The following is a 20128-nucleotide window of genomic DNA, read 5'->3' on the forward strand; positions in this document are numbered from 1 at the left end:
TTTTCCTGGCCCAAGGGAATATAGTAAATGCTGTATAATGGGCACCAGGTGAGAGCTCTGTTGGAGAGCCTTATTTAGGGTGCACTTATAGTCCATGCAGAAGCAGAAAGACCCATCAGGGTTGACAGAGGTCACAATAGGGGTTTCCCAATGTGCATGGTCGACCAGCTCCAGAATCCCCTGGCCAATTAGTTTGTCCAATTCTTGGTCAATTTTAGGTCAGAGGGAAAAAGGCACCCTCCGGGGCTTTAATCGAATGGGGGCGATGTTGGGGTCAAAGTTAAATGCTACAGGAGTCCCCACATACTTGTCAAGGCTGCCGCTGAAGATGTCTTCGAACTCCTGCAGTAGTTCTTCAGTGCTCTCATCTTGGATAGCATTGATGCCAGTTACCCCCATGCCCAGGGATTCGAACCAGTCCAAGCCGAGCTGGCTAGGAAGGGAGCTACTGACTTCTGTCAATGGGAGTAGTCCATCAAAGTTCTTGAATTGGATATGGAATGTGCCCCTACCGAGGACGGGGATGCGATTCCCCTGGTAGTTGCTGAGCCGCAATTCTTGGTGCTTCAGCTTGTGTTTCTTTATGCTTGGGATGGCCTTTTTGAGAGTGGCCCAGGATACGATGGTCAGGGATGATCCAGTATTGATCTTCATACTGCATCGCGACCACTTCATGTGTATGGTGACTCACAGCTTCTTGTTCCTTGGTGTACTGGCTTGCCAGATTTTTGTTTGGAACATGTTGGTGGATTCTGCTCTTTCTTGCTTCCCCTGGGGCTTCCAAAACTCTCATCTGGATGGTCTTGGTTTTCCTGGCTGGCTGGTAGAGCTTTTTGGTTGTTGAATGGATGGGAACTCTCCTCTACAGACTCGGGCAAAGTGTCCTCTGCGGTCACAACACTGACAGATTGTGTCTCTGAAATGGCAAGCAGATCTCTGATGGTTTCCCCTGCAGCTGGTACAAGGCGGGAAATGACTTTCAAAATCACACGCCATTTTTTTCTTCTCAAATCGTATGTGGCAGACCTCGTCCTCGCTGTCAGATGAGAGTTCTCGGTCAATGTTCTCGTGATGGACTTCTGCAGCTCTGTGCATGCTTTTGGTACTGCTGTGTTTCTCTAGCGTCTCAGTGGATTTTGATGAGGATTCTGTAGCTCTTGCCTCATCTAGAGTGATTTGCAGGGTGAAGTTTGTTTTGGCTAATAGCTTCTGCTGCAGGTTAATGTCTCTTACTCCACAAATTATTATGTCAAGCAGCAGTTCATCTAGGTCATGAAATTCACAATATGCTGCAGCTTTATGGAGCACAGCAACATATTGATTGATGCTCTCCCCTTCTCTCTGGTTGTGGAGATTGAATTTGTGCTGCTGCACAAATTTTGAAGGCTTCGACGCATCATGCAGTTTAAGTGTATTTTGTAATGCTGACAGGTGACGGTCTGGACCAGTGTGGGTTCGAAGACCTCTGGTCCACAGTAGCTCAGAACATAGCTCTTTTCTGGTTGTCCGAGAGCCCGAGAAGTTTGTTGGCTTCCATGAAGCACTCGAACCTCATCATATAGGAATCCCAGTGCTTAGTAGCTGGGTCAAAAGGAGCTGGAGGGGCGTGCATCATCATTTTGTTCAGTTGAGGCAATTTTGAAATTTCCGCTCAAAATGGCCACTTGAGGCCCACGATCGCTGGATTGTACTGCTGGATTGTATCATCAGCTCTTTCTGCCCAGTTGTCGTCTGATCCCACCTTCATCACCAGTGTTAGATTGGGTGACTGGAGGAGACAGACTCAGGCTTCAGTGACAAACAACAGCTCTTTTTAGACAACTATTTACAAATCCAGCACTGGCTCGTTTGACACCTAGCCCTTTTATAGGGAGCTGTCAAACGGCTCGGCCAATCGGCTTGGAGTATTTTCCTGCTGGATTGGAGGGCCTTGGTGGACCCTACCATTTGGCTCCGTATGGTCAGTATGTAACAGAGTATGGTTTTGCCCCATAAAACAGTGCTGCGTTAGCGATGGCCTATTCTGCTCAGCCAATTTGAAATCAGTTTTCTTAATAATTCTTGGAATAATGGAGAGAGCAGTATGCTTTTCTTTGTGCCTTTTTAATCTTGTGCAAATGAGCTTACCTTAGTTTTAGTGGGGCAATTTGGGGAAACAAATGTTGAAGACCATCTACTTAGGCCTGTCAGCAAGAAAGGTCAATATATCCAGATACTTTAGGATCTGTTGTGTTATGGTAACATTAGGAGGATTCACACTAGGGCTTCACACTGGGACTGTGGTATTAACATCTTGTCTATGATGGTTTATGACTGTAATAAAGATTTGATTTGATCTGATTCACCTCATATGATTGAATCTTGCTTGTGGTGGATCTGGGACGAAGAAACAATACCTGACATTTGCCTAGATTCTAGCATTCTTTAAGATGAATTAAGAACTGAATATTCTAATCCTTGGTGTGATTTGATTAGCCTCTCTTTGAGAGATGGAAAGTTTAGAAACATGAAATACAAATAATTTGACTAGTCAAGGAGAACATGATGTAAGTCTGTCCACTTTAAAAGGGGAATGCCATTTACTTGGTGTCAGTGGGAAAAATGAATGCATTTAGATTAAAAATATAGCTAGAACTAGAAAGTGTTTTTTTAAAAAACAAACAAAACAGAAGGATGTAAATTAATTAATAGTGGTTATTCCGAATACTTCCCACATTACTAATAATTAGGAAAACAGTTGTTTGCAGGGTGTTTGTTAAGCTTGGTTTTATGATTATATTGCACCTAATTAATTGTGTAATTATTTGTTTCTGACTACACCAACTTATGTATTCTTATTTAATTATGAATTTACAATAGAGGAGTTATATAGCAACTTAGATTTACAATTCTGGCTTGTAGTCTTACATACATTTACTTCAGATCTATAGCCCTTAAATCATACATGCATTACATGTTAGTCCTTTGAGGTAGTCCATGCAAAAAGCACAGGAGGAATGTTAGCTCTATCTTTATTTCAAGTTTGCATGAATAGAATATTTCAAGACTGACTGTGTTTCTTCTCTTCTTTCTTTTTACTTTCTGGAAAAATAGAGAGGTTTCCTCTGAAATGTTTGCCACACCTTCCCTGCCTGATTAGCCTAACTAAATATAATAAAAACAGATATACGTTCCCTTGTCAATGTTCTTGACTATTTGATCCCGTTGTACAGTGAGATGTAGACTGTCTTCCAACAGGGTTAGCATAGGAAAACAAGCTTTTAAACATAACATTTGTTTTACTTTAAAACTATTTTCGTGTGGTCTCTTTTAGCCTTTATTTTTAATTTGGATGCAATGATTGGCATAAAATTGTGACAGATCCAAGAGAGGCCATAACGTGCCTCAACTGCTTGAGCAATGCTATCTATTTGTGCATGAGGACAGATAAGAGAAATGAAAGCTATTTTTGATTACAATAGCGGGAAGGCTACTATCTTGCTCAAGCAGAAAAATATCTTGGAATTTTGGCCTTCCTCACAAGCTATAATTTTTTTTTAAGTGGCAGCTAGATAAAAACCTATCATTCATTTGAAGTGTCTGTAATTATACTTCTTTATGTGTAGGTGCATCATTTGCTATGACACACTTGAAGTTAAGGTAGTTATAGTGAAACTCTGTGAAGTGAGTTGCATGGTTCATTCAACATGCTAGTTTGTGCTTCATGTTCAAGATAAGTGTAATTAGATTTTGTACTAAACATCTGTGTTTTTTTTAAAAACAGTTTAAGATCAAACTTAATATTAGAACATTTAACATATAAAGTCTGATCTCCTATCATTACTTTTGGATCTGAATCCATATGGTTATTGATAGGCCTTTATGGCAATTACTGTGTGTTTAAAATTCACTTTTTTGTAGTTGCACCAGTATTTGGAATCCCATCAAGATCACCAAGAGTAGAATTCTACTTAAGGAAGTATCTATATCTATAACCCATGACAAGGAAGGAAGAAAGGAAGGCAGGCAATAGCACGTTCCTACTTATGCTTCACAGCAATTGGATTTGAGGCATATTAATAAATAATAATAGCATTGATAGTCTAGTTTTTCATGAAATGACAGACTCAGAAATCCCTTCCAGTTGCTACAGTACAGACAGGAAGGTATTGGTTTTTAGTACCATTCTCCTAAATCCTTCTGACTTTTCGCCTTTCAGATATGCTTATTTGTGAATGGGGCCTGATATAGTACCCAACTTTCTCTTTTTATTATACATTATGGGATCTCAGAAATGTTTTTTGTCCCTTTCTTCTGCATCGTGTGAAGCATCTATTTTGGAATGAACATAATCCAATGGCACATCAAAGAAGCACGTTCTGTAACAGTACTGGTCTGAGTTTGTTTTTTTCTGAATTTTCCAGTTAGAATCAAACAGACTGTGCTCTTTCATGGAAAGAAAATCAAACCTCATTATAATTCCTATAACCAGTAATAGTTTCTACCAAAGATTCAGTTTTACATACCTAGATAAAGCCAGTTAGATGTTCCTGGACAAAAACAAGGAGGTATATGCAACCGTTCAACCACAGTGAAAGTAATCAACCTTTCAAGTGATTCTGTGTGACGTGAAAGGCATAATTTAACCATAAATAATTTAAATAATTTATTTAAAGTTGTACAGAGTTTGGAGATGCTTGTATGAGATATACTTTAAATGAATATACATTAAATGCTAAATCATTGTTATAAATATTTTGTCTGTTACAGCTAGGCAAGGGGGGAGGGAATGTCTGGAATTTGGATTGTTATGTGCTAAAATAGTTTGGCAGCTGGCCCTGGGTGATGCTTATGAAGGGTATTAATGGATGCTCTGCTTTAGATGATGAAATAAGTTCTGTGGAACAAAACACAGGTATTTGTTTTCTAAATTGTTACCTGTGTTTGCTCTGGTGATCCCCCACGAAAAGTTTGTGTTTGTGTACTTTTGAGTCAGTTTTTGACTCTGCTGACTTCCTGCACAACTCCTTGCAGTTTTTTTGGCCAGGTTTTTCCAGAAGTGGCTTGCCATTGTCTCCTTCCTAGAGCTGAGAGGGAGCTATTGAGTGAGTGGCCCAAGGTCGCCAGCTGATTTTGTGGCAACAGTGGGCCGAGAATTCATAATCTCTCAGTTTCTAAAAGGATGCCTTGGCTTAACCACTACATCACTTTCTCTTTCTCTCTCTCTCAACCCTAAGAAGTTCACGCTCTCAAAAAACACTCCACCCATCATTCAAATACATGGTGAAACTAGCAAAAATCGATAGAATTGGTAGGAGTCAATTTTACCCGGGAGACTCAGGGAGGACAGAAACGAATCTCCCTTTTCGTTTCCCCTCCAGATCTTTTTCGGCTTTGGCGTGACCCCCGCCTTCAGTGTATCGGATCTTCTGGATCTCTTTGCACTTGTTCTCAATGGAAACCTCCGCCAAGGATTCCAGGAAAACAGACTTGCATCCTTGCATTTTTAAGCGAAACCGGTGCCATTCTCTTTCGGGGCAGGGGAATTGGAGGGACTTGGGAAGGACGTTCCTGCTTTCTCCAGGGTTCCGCGGTTAGCCAGAGCCGCCAACTCAACTCCGGATGCAGCTCCAACGCAGCCACCCCCCACCCCCCCACCCGTTAAAGAAAATTGGAGGCAAACGCTCCGCTCCCTCCTCCGTAGCCCACACCCACCCATTCCCGTCTAGCGAGCCCGTGACGGAGCATATGTCTGCTAGGAGAAGCGCATAAGCTTTTCCCTTCCTCCACTTCTCGCTGGAAACGGGAATGGATAAACGCCACGACTTTGGGATGCGCGTCGTTCAGGAGCATTACGGCACCCATTCCTGGTTCCTTTGACTGCTCTCCTCCAGCAGCGACGGCGGCGGCGGCGAAAGAGCCGAGGAGCGTTTGGGGTCGCTGGAAGCCGAAGCGGCCATGGCCGAGCGCCGCGCCTTTGCTCAGAAGATCAGCAGGTAAAAGAGCCGGTGCGCGGCGAGGAAAGAGAGCAAGGGAGCCGCATCCTAAGCTCCTGGGAGATCGCATGGGGGCTGCGCGAGGGGCCTAGCAGGGAGATGCATTCCCGTCCCCCCCACTAGGGGGGATGATCTTGCCGGCGTGGGGGATTCCGGGGACTTGGCTAGTGGGAGAAGGGGAGGGAAGGGCCGGGAATTGCGCCTATTGTGTGGGTTGCTTTGTTGGCGCCGTTTTGTGTGGCCGGCCGTGCAAAAGACCGTCGCTTGCGTCGTTTTCCGGGGCGCGTGGCGTTGCGACTGGACGGTCGCTACCCCGGGGTGTTTTTTTTTTCCTGCTCCGGAGCCCGATCCGATAGGCGTGGATGTGATTTATGCAGCAGCAGGAGTAGCAAAGGGCAGGCCGTCGTGTGGGCGGCCGGATGCATTTTGCGCGCAGGCTGATGCCGAAGCACGCCTCCCTTCCTAGGGCTGATTGTAGCGAGCTTGCTGGCTTTGCCTATGTGTACGTGTGTATGTGCTCTCTAGGGCTCTTCTCATTGAAGCGGCGCTAGCTTTGGGATTTGCAGGATTGCGGGTTGATGTGCTGCCCCCCCCCCCGGCTTCCTTCCTCCCCCTTTGTCCTTTGGCTTTATACGTAGATGGTCCTCCCTGGGATTTGCGTCTGTTTCGCTGCCCACACGACCGTTCTGTTAGGACGGTCCTTTTCGGACAGGGTGAGCTGTGGTTTTGCATTGATGGATGGATGTGTGTGGGGGTGGGTGGGTGGGTTTAAGTCTTTGGCCTTGAAGTGAGAGACGCTGCCTGTCTTGGGTTATAAGGAGGAATTGGAAACAGATTTCTTGTTAATTTTTAAAAGACATAATCACGGGGTTTAACGTAGCAAGCAGCTCCCTCTAATTGTGTTAGAAATCCCCTTCACATTTTTTTTGCTGCCTTGCTTGATGCTGGACTTGTCATGCTCTCTCTAGTCTGGTTGCATTATCCATTCCCCGAACTTCTTTCTCTGCAGCGTTTTCTCAGTGAAAAATTTCACCCATGCATATGAGTGGAGTGGGGGAAATCCAGACTTTTAAGTTTCAGATTCTGTAGTATGCATAATCTGGCTTCCAAACTCAGATAGGTAGGTAGGTAAGTAGGTAGGTGATAGATAGATGATAGATAGATAGATAGATGATAGATAGATAGATAGATAGATAGATAGATAGATAGATAGATAGATAGATAGATGATAGATATAGGCGGGCGATTTCAAAGTATTATTTTATCCATATTTTCTTTTATTTTAGTTTGACTTCTTTCACTTTTATTTCTATTTGATCCTTCAGAGTTTATTTTATATTCCATTCTTACATGTGAATGTTGGTGGAAAGAAATTGTGCTGTCTCTCAATATACCCTCCGTAAATAGCCACTGACACATTAATAAAGTACCTTAGGTACTGCCTTTGAAACTCTATAGAGTTTTTCATCTGCTTTTTAGAAAGTTTTGGTATAGGAGTAAGAACTTAAGAGTGTATTCATGCTGTAGATATTGTTGGAAAAGAACCCAGGAATCTGGTAGCTCCCCTTCTAAACAACAACATCCTTTATCAGTTTAGCTACTTCATCAGTCGGATGAAAGCTTAATGCCTTTAAACTGAAATGGGGCTAATAGATTCTTACTGTAGAGGTAATCCTTGACTTATGCCATAATTGAGCCCAAAGTTTCTGTTGTTAAGCAAGACAATTGATAAGTGAGTTTTGCTCCATTTTATGACCACAGTTGTTAAGTGAATCACTGCAGTCGTTCAGTTAGTAACACACTTATTAGGTGAATCATTGACTTTCCTGCCAAAAGGATCAGAGAAAGTGATCATTGCAACTGTCATAAATACATCCCAGTTTCCAAGAGTTGGATTTTAAACACATGGCGGTGGGAATGCTACAATGGTCATAAGTGTGAAAGATGGTCATAAGCCATTTTTTCATTGTTGATCTAACTTTGAATGATCATTAAATAAATGGTTGAAAGTCGAGGATTACTTGTAGTCTATGTCAGTTTATTCCTGCTGTGTTCTGTAAAACTTGTTATTTAGCTAGTAAACGTGTTAAGTTTAAGGAGATTGGTTAGCACCTTGCAAATATTCCAGCTTTGCTTACATGAAATCTGCCTATAACTTTACATCTGTGAGTCTGGTTTTAAGATTGTGATCATAAAAAATAATTCAAAATTAAATTTTTATTTATAAAATGCTGTCTCATCTCTCTTCATCTTGACCCATCTTGATATGGCATATGGGATCTGCAGCAAAAAGAAGGCTGGGGAATTCTGGAGGTTGAAGTCCATGCAGGTAGTCCTCAATTTAATTACCACTTCTTCCGCCCTCTGTTCCCACCCTCTATTTCATTAGGCCAATAACTTTATTCTGGAAATTATATATTCAGAATAAAGCCAAATCACCCCTTGAAATTAACAGGATTAACTTCGGCATATACAGGTAGTCCTCAATTTACAACAGTTCATTTAGCAACTGTTCAAAGTTACAAGAGTGGCGCAGTGGTTAGAATACAGTATTGCGGGCTAATTCTGCTGACTGCCAGCAATTTGGCAGTTCAATCCTGACCACCTCAAGGCTGACTCAACCTTCTATCCTTCCAAAGTCAGTAAAATGAGGACTCAGATTGTGAATGTTTTTCACATTTACAACAGTTGTGGCATCCCTAAGGTCACATGATTAGAATTCAGATGCTTGGCAGCTGACTCGTGTGTGACCTTTGCAGCGTTCTGGGGTCATGACAGTTTATGACTGTCAGTCAAGCAAGTCAATGGGGAAAACAGATCCACTTAACATCTGTGGCAAGAAATGTGGTAAACTGAGACAAAACTCTTAACAAATGTCCCATTTAGAAATGCTGGGCTCAATTGTGGTTGTAAGTCGAGGACTACCTGTATTTAAAAAGGATATAGAGATGTTTTTTCCACTCTGCCAATCAACAGTGGTATTGAAACAGATTCAACACAAACTTTTCTTCATTTTGTCAGAGTGTCTTATACACTTACTGCTTCTCTCAGCTACTGGCTTCTCCAAATTGGTCAAATATTGCTTTAATTATGCTTGTTCAAAAGAATGAATGTTATTTTGCTTCTCCTGAATGACAAGTGCTAATAGCATTGACAGAATCTATTTACAGCAAATGAAAAATGAGGAAATCTTTCCTAAGAAGTGTTGTGAAATAAGAGAAGGGATGTATTTAATTATTATTGTTTGTTTTCTTTTTAAAAAATTGCACTAGCATCAAATATAGCAATTAAATATGACAAATATTCATCGCAATAGAGATGTGAATTCAGGAAGAGATCCTCCAGCCATTTTCCGATCTTACAACTATGTTTACCAAGTGAATGATTTTCATAAGATATAACAGATTAGAATGATATTTCTTTGGTAAATCAAAGTGAATTTTATTGGATGTGATTTTATCTATGAAGCAGATTTCTTTTTGTCATGTGATATATACATTTTGAAAGTATTATGAGTATTTTTTTCAAATTGAATTCCATGGAATCTTAAGGTTCCTCAAGAATCTCAGAGATTTAAATAGAGAAAAGAGAGAAAGAGAAAGGTTACTCAAATAAAAACAAAGTTTGAAAAGTCCTGATTTAGTAAATTCTTTACTGTCATTGTAGGAAAGATACTTTTCAGAAATTGAAAGTTAACCAAATTACCATGGAAACGGCTTAGCAGATAACTTACACGATTGCCAGTAGGTTTTGCTTTAATTTTAAACCAGGTATAATGATCAGAAAGCCTTGGTTTGTTTAGGAATAAAGAGAGAATTGAAATAATGACTTTATCCTGGCTTAAATTAATATGAGATAAACTAAGGATAGGCAACTATTTTTGTTCTGATAAGCAAATTTGCAATTATAACATTATAAATTATTATTTATGTATGCATGCATTTAATATAGCTATGAATAAAAGCAAAGAAGAAAATAAAATATAGCTATGACTAAAAGCAAACAAACGAGAAAATAAAAACCCAGCTATTTTTTCCACGCCAATCCTTCCAGAAATGTTTCCACTGCATGTGGAACATTTCTGTGTCTCTTTTTCTGGATTATATGGGCACATTTACTAAAGAAGCACTAGATTGGAGCCACGTATCTTTTATGTTTCCAAAATGTTCCCAAGAGGCATTCTTGATATTAAAAATTATGGTGGCTATAATAACAATGGTTGCTTGTAACATGTTACTATGGTAGTATTATTACTTTTAATTGAAAGGATTTAGAACAAATGGAGTCTTATGGAGTAAGAGTCAGCCACCAAGGGAGTACCTATGTTCCTTTGCTATCAATCATCATCATCATCAGTATCATTTTGTCTACCACTAATCAGGGTGGATAAAAAGCGATGATTTTATTTAAAATAATAAAATCAGATTTTTAAAATTTAAATCTGATTTCTTTTATCATTACCATTTGAATTCAGGGTTTTTAATTAGACTTTTTGAAATACATTGTGTTAATAATTTTATAATCATATTTCCTTATAATAAGATGGCTCTCTTCATGGAATTCTGAGAATCTTAAATAGTAAAATGGCTTACAATAGACTACAGTTGCAAAGTTCCTTAGGAACAATAATTACATTCTCATGCGTCTTATTTATTATGATCTCAGAGGAACACTACAAAGATGATTTACACGTACAGGTAGTCTTCAACTTATAGTGATCGTTTGAAGTTACAATGGCATTGAGATGGCTCTTTTTCAACTTACAGTCATTGCAGCATCTTCATGTTCAGGGGTCTCCAACCTTGGCAACTTTAAGCCTGGAGGACTTCAACTCCCAGCATTCCCCAGCCAGCAAAGGTTGGAGATCCCTGCTCATGGTCACATGATCAAAATTCAGATGCTTGGCAACTGGTTCATATTGATGACAGTTGCACTGTCCTAGGGCAGTGGTCGGCAAGCCGCGGCTCGCGAGCCACATGCGGCTCTTTACACACTTTAATGTGGCTCTTCTGTGTGCCGGGCGCCCGCTCCCCTCTCTCCTCTCGGGCACTTCAAAACAAGCGCCCCTTTCCCTTTTTTCTTTTCGACCCACAATGATTAGGGAGGATCCTGAAGTTGGGCGGGGACGAGAAGCGAGGAGGCAGAAAAAGAAACGGAGGCTAAGGAGCTTCCCCCCCGCCTCCTCCCAGCAAAAATCTAACAGGGGAGCCGGGCAGGCAGTAGCAAATTAGCCGATCACGCCGCGTGATCAGCTAATTTGCTACTGCCCGCCGGCTCCCTGATAAGATTTTTGCGGGGGGGGGGGAGAAGCTCCTTGCCTCCGTCTCTTTTTCTCCCTCCTCGCTTCTTGGGGCTCCACCAATGGGGGAGCAAGGCCCGCCCAGCGCCAGGCTTTGGGCTAACACAGAGGTCTGCAAAGGTGGCTGTTTTAAGACTGGTGAACTTCAATTCTCAGAATTCTGGGAGTTGAAGTCCACCAGTCTTAAGAGCCAATTTTGCAGATCCCTGGGCTAATATGATTGATGCCCTTGGTGGACTTCAATTCTCAGAATTCTGGGAGTTGAAGTCCACAAGTCTTCAAGCTGTCAGGTTTGAAGACCCTGGTTTTTTTTTTCTAAAGGGTTAGGGGTGCAAGGGTCTTGCAACTTGACAGCTTTAAGACTTGCATGCTTCAATGCCAGAGTTTCTGAGCCAACATGACTGGAGGAGGAATTCTGGGAGTTGAAGTCCACAAGTCTTCAAGCTGTCAGGTTTGAAGACCCCTTGGGTTTTTTTTCCTAAAGGGTTAGGGGTGCAAGGGTCTTGCAACTTGACAGCTTTAAGACTTGCATGCTTCAATGCCAGAGTTTCTGAGCCAACATGACTGGAGGAGGAATTCTGGGAGTTGAAGTCCACAAGTCTTCAAGCTGTCAGGTTTGAAGACCCCTTGGTTTTTTTTTCCTAAAGGGTTAGGGATGCAAGGATCTTGTAACTTGACAGCTTTAAGACTTGCGTGCTTCAAATGCCAGAGTTTATTGAAACTAAAAACAGTGTACCATCCTATGTATTTTCGGTTTTAAAAATGTGGCTCTCAAAATAAATTTCAATCGTGGTTTTGGCGAGATTTGGCTCAGTTGAAAAAAAAGGTTGCCCACCACTGTCCTAGGGTCATGTCATCAACTTTTGCAACCTTCTGACCAGCAGAGACAAAGGGGATGCCAGTTTCACTTAACAACTGTGTTATTAACCTTAACAACTGCAGTGATTCACATACCAACTGTGGCAGAAAACTCTTACAATTGTGATGGTAAGTCGAGGTCTACTTCGATTGGGGAGATAAAAAAAAGATCAGAAGATGATCTTTGTAATTCTTCCTTTGTCTGAAGTTTAAAAAGGCTGCTCTGCTAATTGGGAATTCTTTAAGGCTGTATTATGACACAGGGGCTTTAATGGTAAATGGGCGATTAGTTTGGAATTTGGCATTTAACTTTTATGAACAGAAAAACAAATGTAGTGGCCCAGCTTAATCCAACCCGTGAGTTTCTTTTTAGTCATTCCTTAGAATTACATTCTGTCACCACTATTCTTATGTTTTTATAACAAAATGGTTAAATTTGGCAATGAGTATTTTCTTTTGCCTTAATTGTAGGCATGGCACACATTCTGGAAAGTTTTATGTGAGCTTATGTTTAAATGTAATTATGATTCAGTGCACTTTTCCCCCTTCAGAAGACTAGATTGACCATGAGGTTTGTAAATCTTGTTCAGGAATCACATGCAAGATCCACAGAGGAAATTAGATTAGTCTCAACCCAACCATGTTGGTGGAACATTTTGAAAGCTGTAGGCTTCTGCACTTGGAGTGCACCATTTGAGCTGTTCTAGAATAATATTTTCTATATTATTGCTATAGTTGATACAAGTCTGTACCTAAATATGCAAACAAACACATTTCAAATTAGCATATTTCTCCCAATATACATGTAGTCTACACACAGGTAATTGGCAACATTACTTGATGTGAAAAAAAATTACAACTACCTTTTTATTAAGTTTAAACTCTGCATTCAAGAAAAAAGCTTTGATATGTAGAGAAAAATTATTATATTGTAAACAACGTTGGGCAACAGAGAGAATAGATTAAAAGATATGAAACTGCCAAAATTGCCTGAAGTAGAATATTGTCTGGAAAATTTTGATCTCAGAAAATTTTCCAGCCCACATCTGTGTCAAGTCATAAACATCAGCATTTTTTCAGTGCTGTTGTAACTTCGAATTCTCACTACATGAACTGTTGTAAATCAAGGATTACCTGTAATGGACTGAAGTGAATGGTATGGAATATGAAAAAAAAAAAAACATTATGCATATGGAAAAGTTAAATGAAAGGCGTAAGTTGGGAATGAGCTGTCTTGGTTTTAATACAAGTAAAAGAGATTAAATTTCCTTTCAGCCAGTTCAGTTAAATATGAGTTAGCAGTGGAATGAAGCTGTTTAAAAAAGAAAAGGCTATCTTGGGAGTATATTAAGAGAAACACAAAGTCAATATTGTAAGAAATAATTACTCCGTTCTACTTTTCTCTGGTCAGACTGTTTGAAATACTGCCATCAATTCTGGGCCTCACAGTTCAAAAAGGAGTCGGCCAGTTTTCTTTTATATTTTTAAATATTTATTTCTGTAGTTTAACTCAATTTTTTTTCAAAATCATTCAGTAATAAGCAGAGTTCTGCAACAAAATGTTGCCACATGGCTCCTTGAGGGTTACAGACACTTTTCTATTCCCTGACTCAGCTATTTTCCCCTTCTCAACCCAAGAGCAGATTCCTTTCTCATCCCATCCCACTCCCTCTTTAGAGCCTTTTTTCTAGAGCAGCTTTGTTTTGATTGCTTTTGTTTTGCACTTTGCAAATGTTGAGCTGCCCTGAAATCTGCTAGTATGCCTTTCTTGTACATGGGTGGTACTTTTTTGAGCTCCTGAAGGAATGTTCCTCAGAAATTTTTATGTTGTTATGTAAGCATACATTCTCTTGATTATTGTGTGGTTCAGTGCAAACTGGAACTAAATGCAGTCTTTTGGAATATTCCTGTTCACTTTATCATTCAACTGAGCCACGCGTATTCTCAACTTCTTTATTCCATTCTGACTCTTCCCTTTTTTGTTTTTATTTTTCCTTTGCGCATTTACAGAAGCATTGTAATCAGAATTTACAGAATACAAGAAGCAATACTCCCATTATTCTATGTTCTTGACATTATAACTGACAGGGGTCATGGTGAAGGTGGAGCAGGTTCAGAGAAGGGCTGCCAAAATGATAAGGTGTCTAGAAACTGAATCCTGCAAAGAAGTAGGATCTTGATATATTTAGCCTATAAAAGACATTTATGGTAGCAGTCTTTAAATATCTGAAGGTTATCATATGGAAAAGAAAGTAGGCCAGAACTAAAAATGACAAAGCGTTCAGGCTAGTTAACAGGAGGAATTATTAATATCTAAAAGACAGTATGAACTGTTAGCTCAGGTCTGTATGACTGTATGGACTGTCAGGAACAGAGAACATTAAGTGGTAATTTCTCTTTTATGTAGGACTTCAGATAGAGCAATTTCTCCTTCTATGTAGGACTTCAGATAGAGCACAGGTGTCAAACTCGATTGCGTCATGTGACGTATCATGGTGTTTTTTGCCTTTGTGGAGCCATGCCATGAGTGTGGCATGTGCATGACAAATCTGGCCTATGGGCTGCCAATTTGGCAGGCCTGAGATAGATGATGGTGGTCATCTCTTGGACATGCTGAAGTAGATCCTGTAATCAGCTCAATGTTAGAGTCCTTTTGAACTGTAGAATGATTTTATTTGTGAGCGTAGCCACTTTTGCTAATTTGACAATTCATGACTAACAAACCATGACTTGGTTTGACATTTAAACTAACGGAACATATTATTCAAGTACTCCTTGACTTACAACTTACATAATTGAGCCCAGCCTAATCATGATGGTTGTTAAGCAGCTCACTATGTGAATGTGCCGAGTTTTATGACATTTTTAGCAGCTGTCGTTAAGTAGTCATTAGCCAGCAGAACTTTGAAACTGCATGGTAAGTAGCTCGGGGGTGGGTGGGTTCCATCATAACTTTGAATGATTGCTAAGCAACCAGCCGTAAGTCAGAGATTGTATGTATTCATAGACCTGAGATTGGAACTAGTATTTTCTGATTCCGAGTTAATTCTCATAACTATTCTACAACAGTTCTCTGTAATTTATAAAATCATCCCTTAATACCATAGACAGTAAATTAAAAGCCATCAACCTCTCTTGTGGACGTGATGTTCATAAGGGTAAATATTGTGTGGTATGAAGAAGTATTTTTATCTTTTGAATCTTCTGTCAATCAGTTTTAAGGGGAGACATCACGTTTTAGGGCAGCGATGGCAAATCTTTTTGGGCTCCCATGCCAAAAGTGGGGGGAGCGCAAGGGGGTCATACGTGGTGTGCCATACCCATAATGCTGTGCGTGCAACCCCCCTTGCACATGCACGCGCACACACCCTACGTATGCACACGTGACCCCCCTTTTTTGGCCCACGATAGACCTGTTTTTCAATGCTGTTGCCGCCGTTGCCTCTGCCGAGTGTATTGCCTACGTCCATGCCGCCGCTGCCTCAGGTCCCAGTAGTCATTCTGCCTGTTCCATCAGATGCACCAGAAGCATTTGCAATCGGTGTCTGCCCCGCCCATTTCCTCCAAGGCAGCTTCTCCTTCTGGCTGTTCCACCATCCCAGCCAGTGTGAGGGGGAGAGGGAGGCGGTGGCAAGGACGGGCAAGGGCTTCCCTCCCTCCCCACCCGAGCGGGCTACTTGCATGGCTCCAGCCTGCAACTTTGATGAGGATCCGCAGTCCGGAGCGCTGTTGCTTCCAGCCAGGATATATTCTGCCAAGCCCTCGGTGGCGTCTTTATGCAGGTAGCACGCCTCCCCGCCAGCAGCTCCTCTGCCAGTATCCCAGCTGGAAGTGGAAGCGCAACAGCTGCTGTTGGGGAAGGGATGAAGGGGGGGGCGGTCACCCGTTCTCACCACCGCCACCCCTTCACCCCTGGTAATGGCGACTGTTACGCTGCTGGTTCCAGCTGGGACGCTGGACGAGCTGCTGGCAAGGAGGTGAGCTACCCGCATAAAGATGCCACCGCAGATGAGCCACGGGCTGGAGGGCTGGGGCTATGCAAGAAGCCCGCTCAGGCGGGGAGGGACGGAAGCCCTGACCACAGCTTTACTAAGAAGTGATGGCCGGGAACCCCTCTCCGCGTCTTTTGGCACGCGCGGCCATTGCTCTTTCTGTTGCTGGTTTTTGTGTGTGCATGCGCGCCAGGAACCAGATCACCAAATGGCTGATGCGCATGTGCACCCTGGAAACAAAAATCATTTTCCTGCCGTGTGCGTGCACACCAGGCGGCTCCACTTCTGCTTTCTGGCACGCCAATGCGCGTCAAGACCAGCTGGCTGCTGCACCCGAACCCGGAAGAGGAACTGGTGATGGCTCCGCGTGCCAGGAGAAATGGCTCTACATGCCACTTCTGGCACGCGTGCCATAGGTTCACCATCACAGTTCTAGGGTTATGAATATATTTCTTCCTCTTATAGTTTGTCTTCTAAATTCATTATTTTGGCAAATAGTCATCTTCATTGGTAGCTATATGTCCTCTCCCTAGCTTGATTATTTCAATGATGAAAAGTATTGCCAATTTCATGTTTTAAAGCAGGAGTTCCCAACCTTTTTTCTACCCCGCACCCCTAGAATGCTTCTGATATATTCTCGCACCCCTTACAAAAGTAAATAATTTTATACATGTAATTATGCATACTACACTATAATTTTGAAATTTTTAAACCCAAGTTTTCGCACCCTGTAGAACGGGTCGGCAACCTTAAACACTCAAAGGGCCACAAATGTTCTAATTGGAAGCCTCCATTCAATTATGGAGCCGACTGGAAGTCCAATTCCCCCATCATAGTCTCCTCTTAGTGTGACATCCTTTTTCCTCTACCTGTCCTAACAGAAAGCCCTATCAATTGTGGAGCCAACCAGCGATAGGAAGCCACAACAGAGGGATGAAAGAGCCACGGGTTGCTGACCCCTGCCCTAGAATATCATCTCACACCCCCAGGGAGTGCGAGCACTCCCAGTTGGGAACCCCTGTTTTAAAGGCTTTAAAATCTCCTTTCAAAGGAGATTTTAGACTCTGAAACGACTACTCACTTCTGGGCCTCTGAATATTGATTATTAAGATATAAAAGAATTAGTTTTAAAATGCGTTACTTGAATTTTTAGCTGATGCATTGTACATTATTTTTTTAAACACTATTTTAATTATCTTTGTATTTATATCTAGTTGCATATTGAATGTTTCATTTTAGGACTTTGTCCTGGTTCATATATAACACCGATCAAGAGTTTTTAAATTGTAGCATGCTAACCAACTTACTTAGGATGGTACTAAGTTACAGTAGTTAAATTTGCATGAAATAAAAAATGGCGATTTGTGTGAGTTCTAATTCAACAACCTTAGGTATGAAAGCTGACTGGGTCACTCTCCCTCAGCCTAACCCACCTCATAGGATAGTTGTTATGGGAAATTAGAGGCAGGAATATTAAGTATGTTCACCACCATGAGTTATTTATAAAGCTAATGGATAAAAAAAATCTAAGGAATAATAAAAATAAATATATTGTGGCTTAGCACTAGCTGGAATCAAAATCAAGAAATTTTGGCAAATTTACCCTAGAGCCCATGTAATATTTTGGTCATCTAACTTAGAAGCATTAAGGTGGATTGGACTTCAACACATGCCTTAGTGATAATGGATATCTGCTGAATTGCTGATCCTTTAATACAAAAGTTTGTTTGAATAATATACTAATCCATTAATCACATACATCCAAAGAGAAGATGTGGAGGATTTGTTTCATATTACCCTGGGTAAGATGAAACCCATTGCCACTCTTGTAAGTTTTATAGGTATTAATCACTATGTGGTATATACAAAATTAGTGATAAAATACATATTAAGTAAGTTAAAATATATGACCACTCTTTCATTTATTATGAAATGAAACCCTAATTTTATAAATATAAATGCAGAATTTTAGAATAGGTCTCTTTTTCAGTGTCATTATTTTATCAGCTTTCTTTTGTTTCTAATAGTTGTCTTTTATATAATGTTTAGAGTCTATGATTGTAGCATCACTAACTTTAACAATGTCACAGAGTTTGCTCTGCATGTTGGATTAGGCCAGTTGTGGATCAATAGAATTAAATGCTTTAATGGACTAATTACAGATTGGGGTGCCCATTAGTAACAAAGGTCAATAAACTGAAGAGCATATCTCTCTTACAATTTCATATCATTTGTATAATGACATTGTCCAATGTGACACAATTTATATTATTTACATCCTTTACATTGTTAGGGTAATGATTCAGTAAAAGATATTTGCAAAATTACATCATCATATAAATAATATAATAATGCAGATGGTGTCATATGTGTCATGGATGCAATGACATTATACAAAGGGTGTTATTTTCACAGTGGAAATTATGTAAAATAATGAATCTAACGGTGGAATTTGGTTCCTTGCATGCAAAGTCTGTTGTTTCAAGGTTTCACTATATTGTTGCAACTTTCTAATATACTGTATATGCTATTTTTTTCCAGTAAAGTTTGTATATTTTATTTCCTTGATGAAAGTAATTCTATAGTTTTAAGTACCATTGCTTCTCTTGTTCTAGAACTGTGGCAGCTGAAGTACGGAAACAGATTTCAGGGCAATATGGAGGATCCCCACAACTTCTCAAGAACCTTAATATTGGGGGCACAATTTCCCACCATACAACTGTAAGTAATTTCTTAGCTTTATAAGCAGCAAGCCCACTGCATATTATCATCAGATCAATCTTACCTTTCCAAATTTAAGAATAATTATGTTTTTGTGGTTCATGAATTTCATTGGAATTTGTAGGATTCCAAGTAAAAAAGGTATTTTAATCTATTATTTGCGTAACAGCAAAAGTTGAAGTCTGTGGGAAATTTTCTGGATTCATGTAGTCTATTTACTGATTCTTGGAATGTGCAAGATTACACAGCATTGTTTGTTGTTCGAGTTTGGGATTTTTATTTCTGTCCTGTAATTTGCAATTTGTTTATTGTTAACCGGTTAAACAATAAGACCCACAATAACAATAACTTGTTGAGCAAGGGGGACATGCCAATGCATATTAGAACTTTGATTTGGTGTGTGGGTTCTTATGTCCAATTTTGCCGTAATCAAATTAGATAGGGAATCTAATTCCTAACCCCTAAAAATCAGGGGGGTTACATTGAATGTGTGTATAGGAATGTTACCTATCTAATCTGTATTCTAATTTCACATAAATTGGTATGCTTATGGAGTCACTTAGCAAACATGAAGCCTTCTAGGCAGTGGTGGGATTCAACCGATGTAACAACCGGTTCGCTTCACTCGGGCTTTGCACGTGTACATATTGCATTTAAAATCGGCACTAAATCTTACCTTTTCCTGCAGCCCTGGTGAGTAAAACCGCTGAGACAAGGAAATCCGCTTTGCTGCGCCGATCAGCTGGGCTTCAAACAAAGGAAATATAGAATGGAATAAAGCAGGGGCTGGTGGGTGGGGCCAACTGATCGCCGGAACAACCGGTTCGCCCGAACCATTGTCTACCGGCTTAATCCCAGCCCTGCTTCTAGGATACAATGTTAGTCAGTTATTTAGAATTTTATTTAGGAAGATACTTAAAGTTAAATTAGTGGCATTTGAATGTAGCCCCCTAGAAAGAGAAAGGTAGCAGTGTGTGTGTGTGTTTGTGTGCAGTGACTACAGTACTACTTTCTACAATAAAATCTTCTACAGGTTTGCCACTTTACTGGAATCCTAAGTCATTTGTATAGTGTCTGTACATTTCCAGCAAATGAATAGAGGGAGCTAGCAATCCTGACTTTGCTCGCTAATAAACTTAGCAGCTCCCGCTGTTATAAATCATGTTTTATATTCCGAATGTTCCTTTTTAAAAGAATTCCTACTCAGAGTGAGAATAAGGTTATGCATAGCCAGTTTCTTAATCCCACTGAATTCTTTAATTGCTAGCAGTTGGGTTATGTGT

At 40.6% G+C, this 20128-nt stretch overlaps 1 protein-coding gene across 9 annotated transcripts in view; it reads left to right on the plus strand.

Moving 5' to 3' along the window:
• The window catches only part of DOCK7 (dedicator of cytokinesis 7), a gene marked incomplete at its 3' end in the record, with an annotated part of 182067 nt that overhangs the window by 34197 nt on the left and 127742 nt on the right, over positions 1-20128 (plus strand). For 3 of the 9 annotated variants that reach the window (XM_081946646.1, XM_081946641.1, XM_081946642.1), the window contains exons 1-2: positions 5698-5975; positions 18740-18845. In XM_081946646.1, the coding sequence (XP_081802772.1) occupies positions 5938-5975; positions 18740-18845 (144 nt within the window). In that variant the 5' untranslated portion in view covers positions 5698-5937. Of the gene's footprint in view, positions 1-5686; positions 5976-18739; positions 18846-20128 lie in introns of those variants that run through there. The other 6 variants (XM_081946647.1, XM_081946645.1, XM_081946639.1 and 3 more) reach the window with 4 other exon arrangements.

Source organism: Natrix helvetica (assembly GCF_964273705.1).
Source record: "Natrix helvetica genome assembly, chromosome: 3".
Classification (NCBI taxonomy): Eukaryota; Metazoa; Chordata; class Lepidosauria; order Squamata; family Natricidae; genus Natrix; species Natrix helvetica.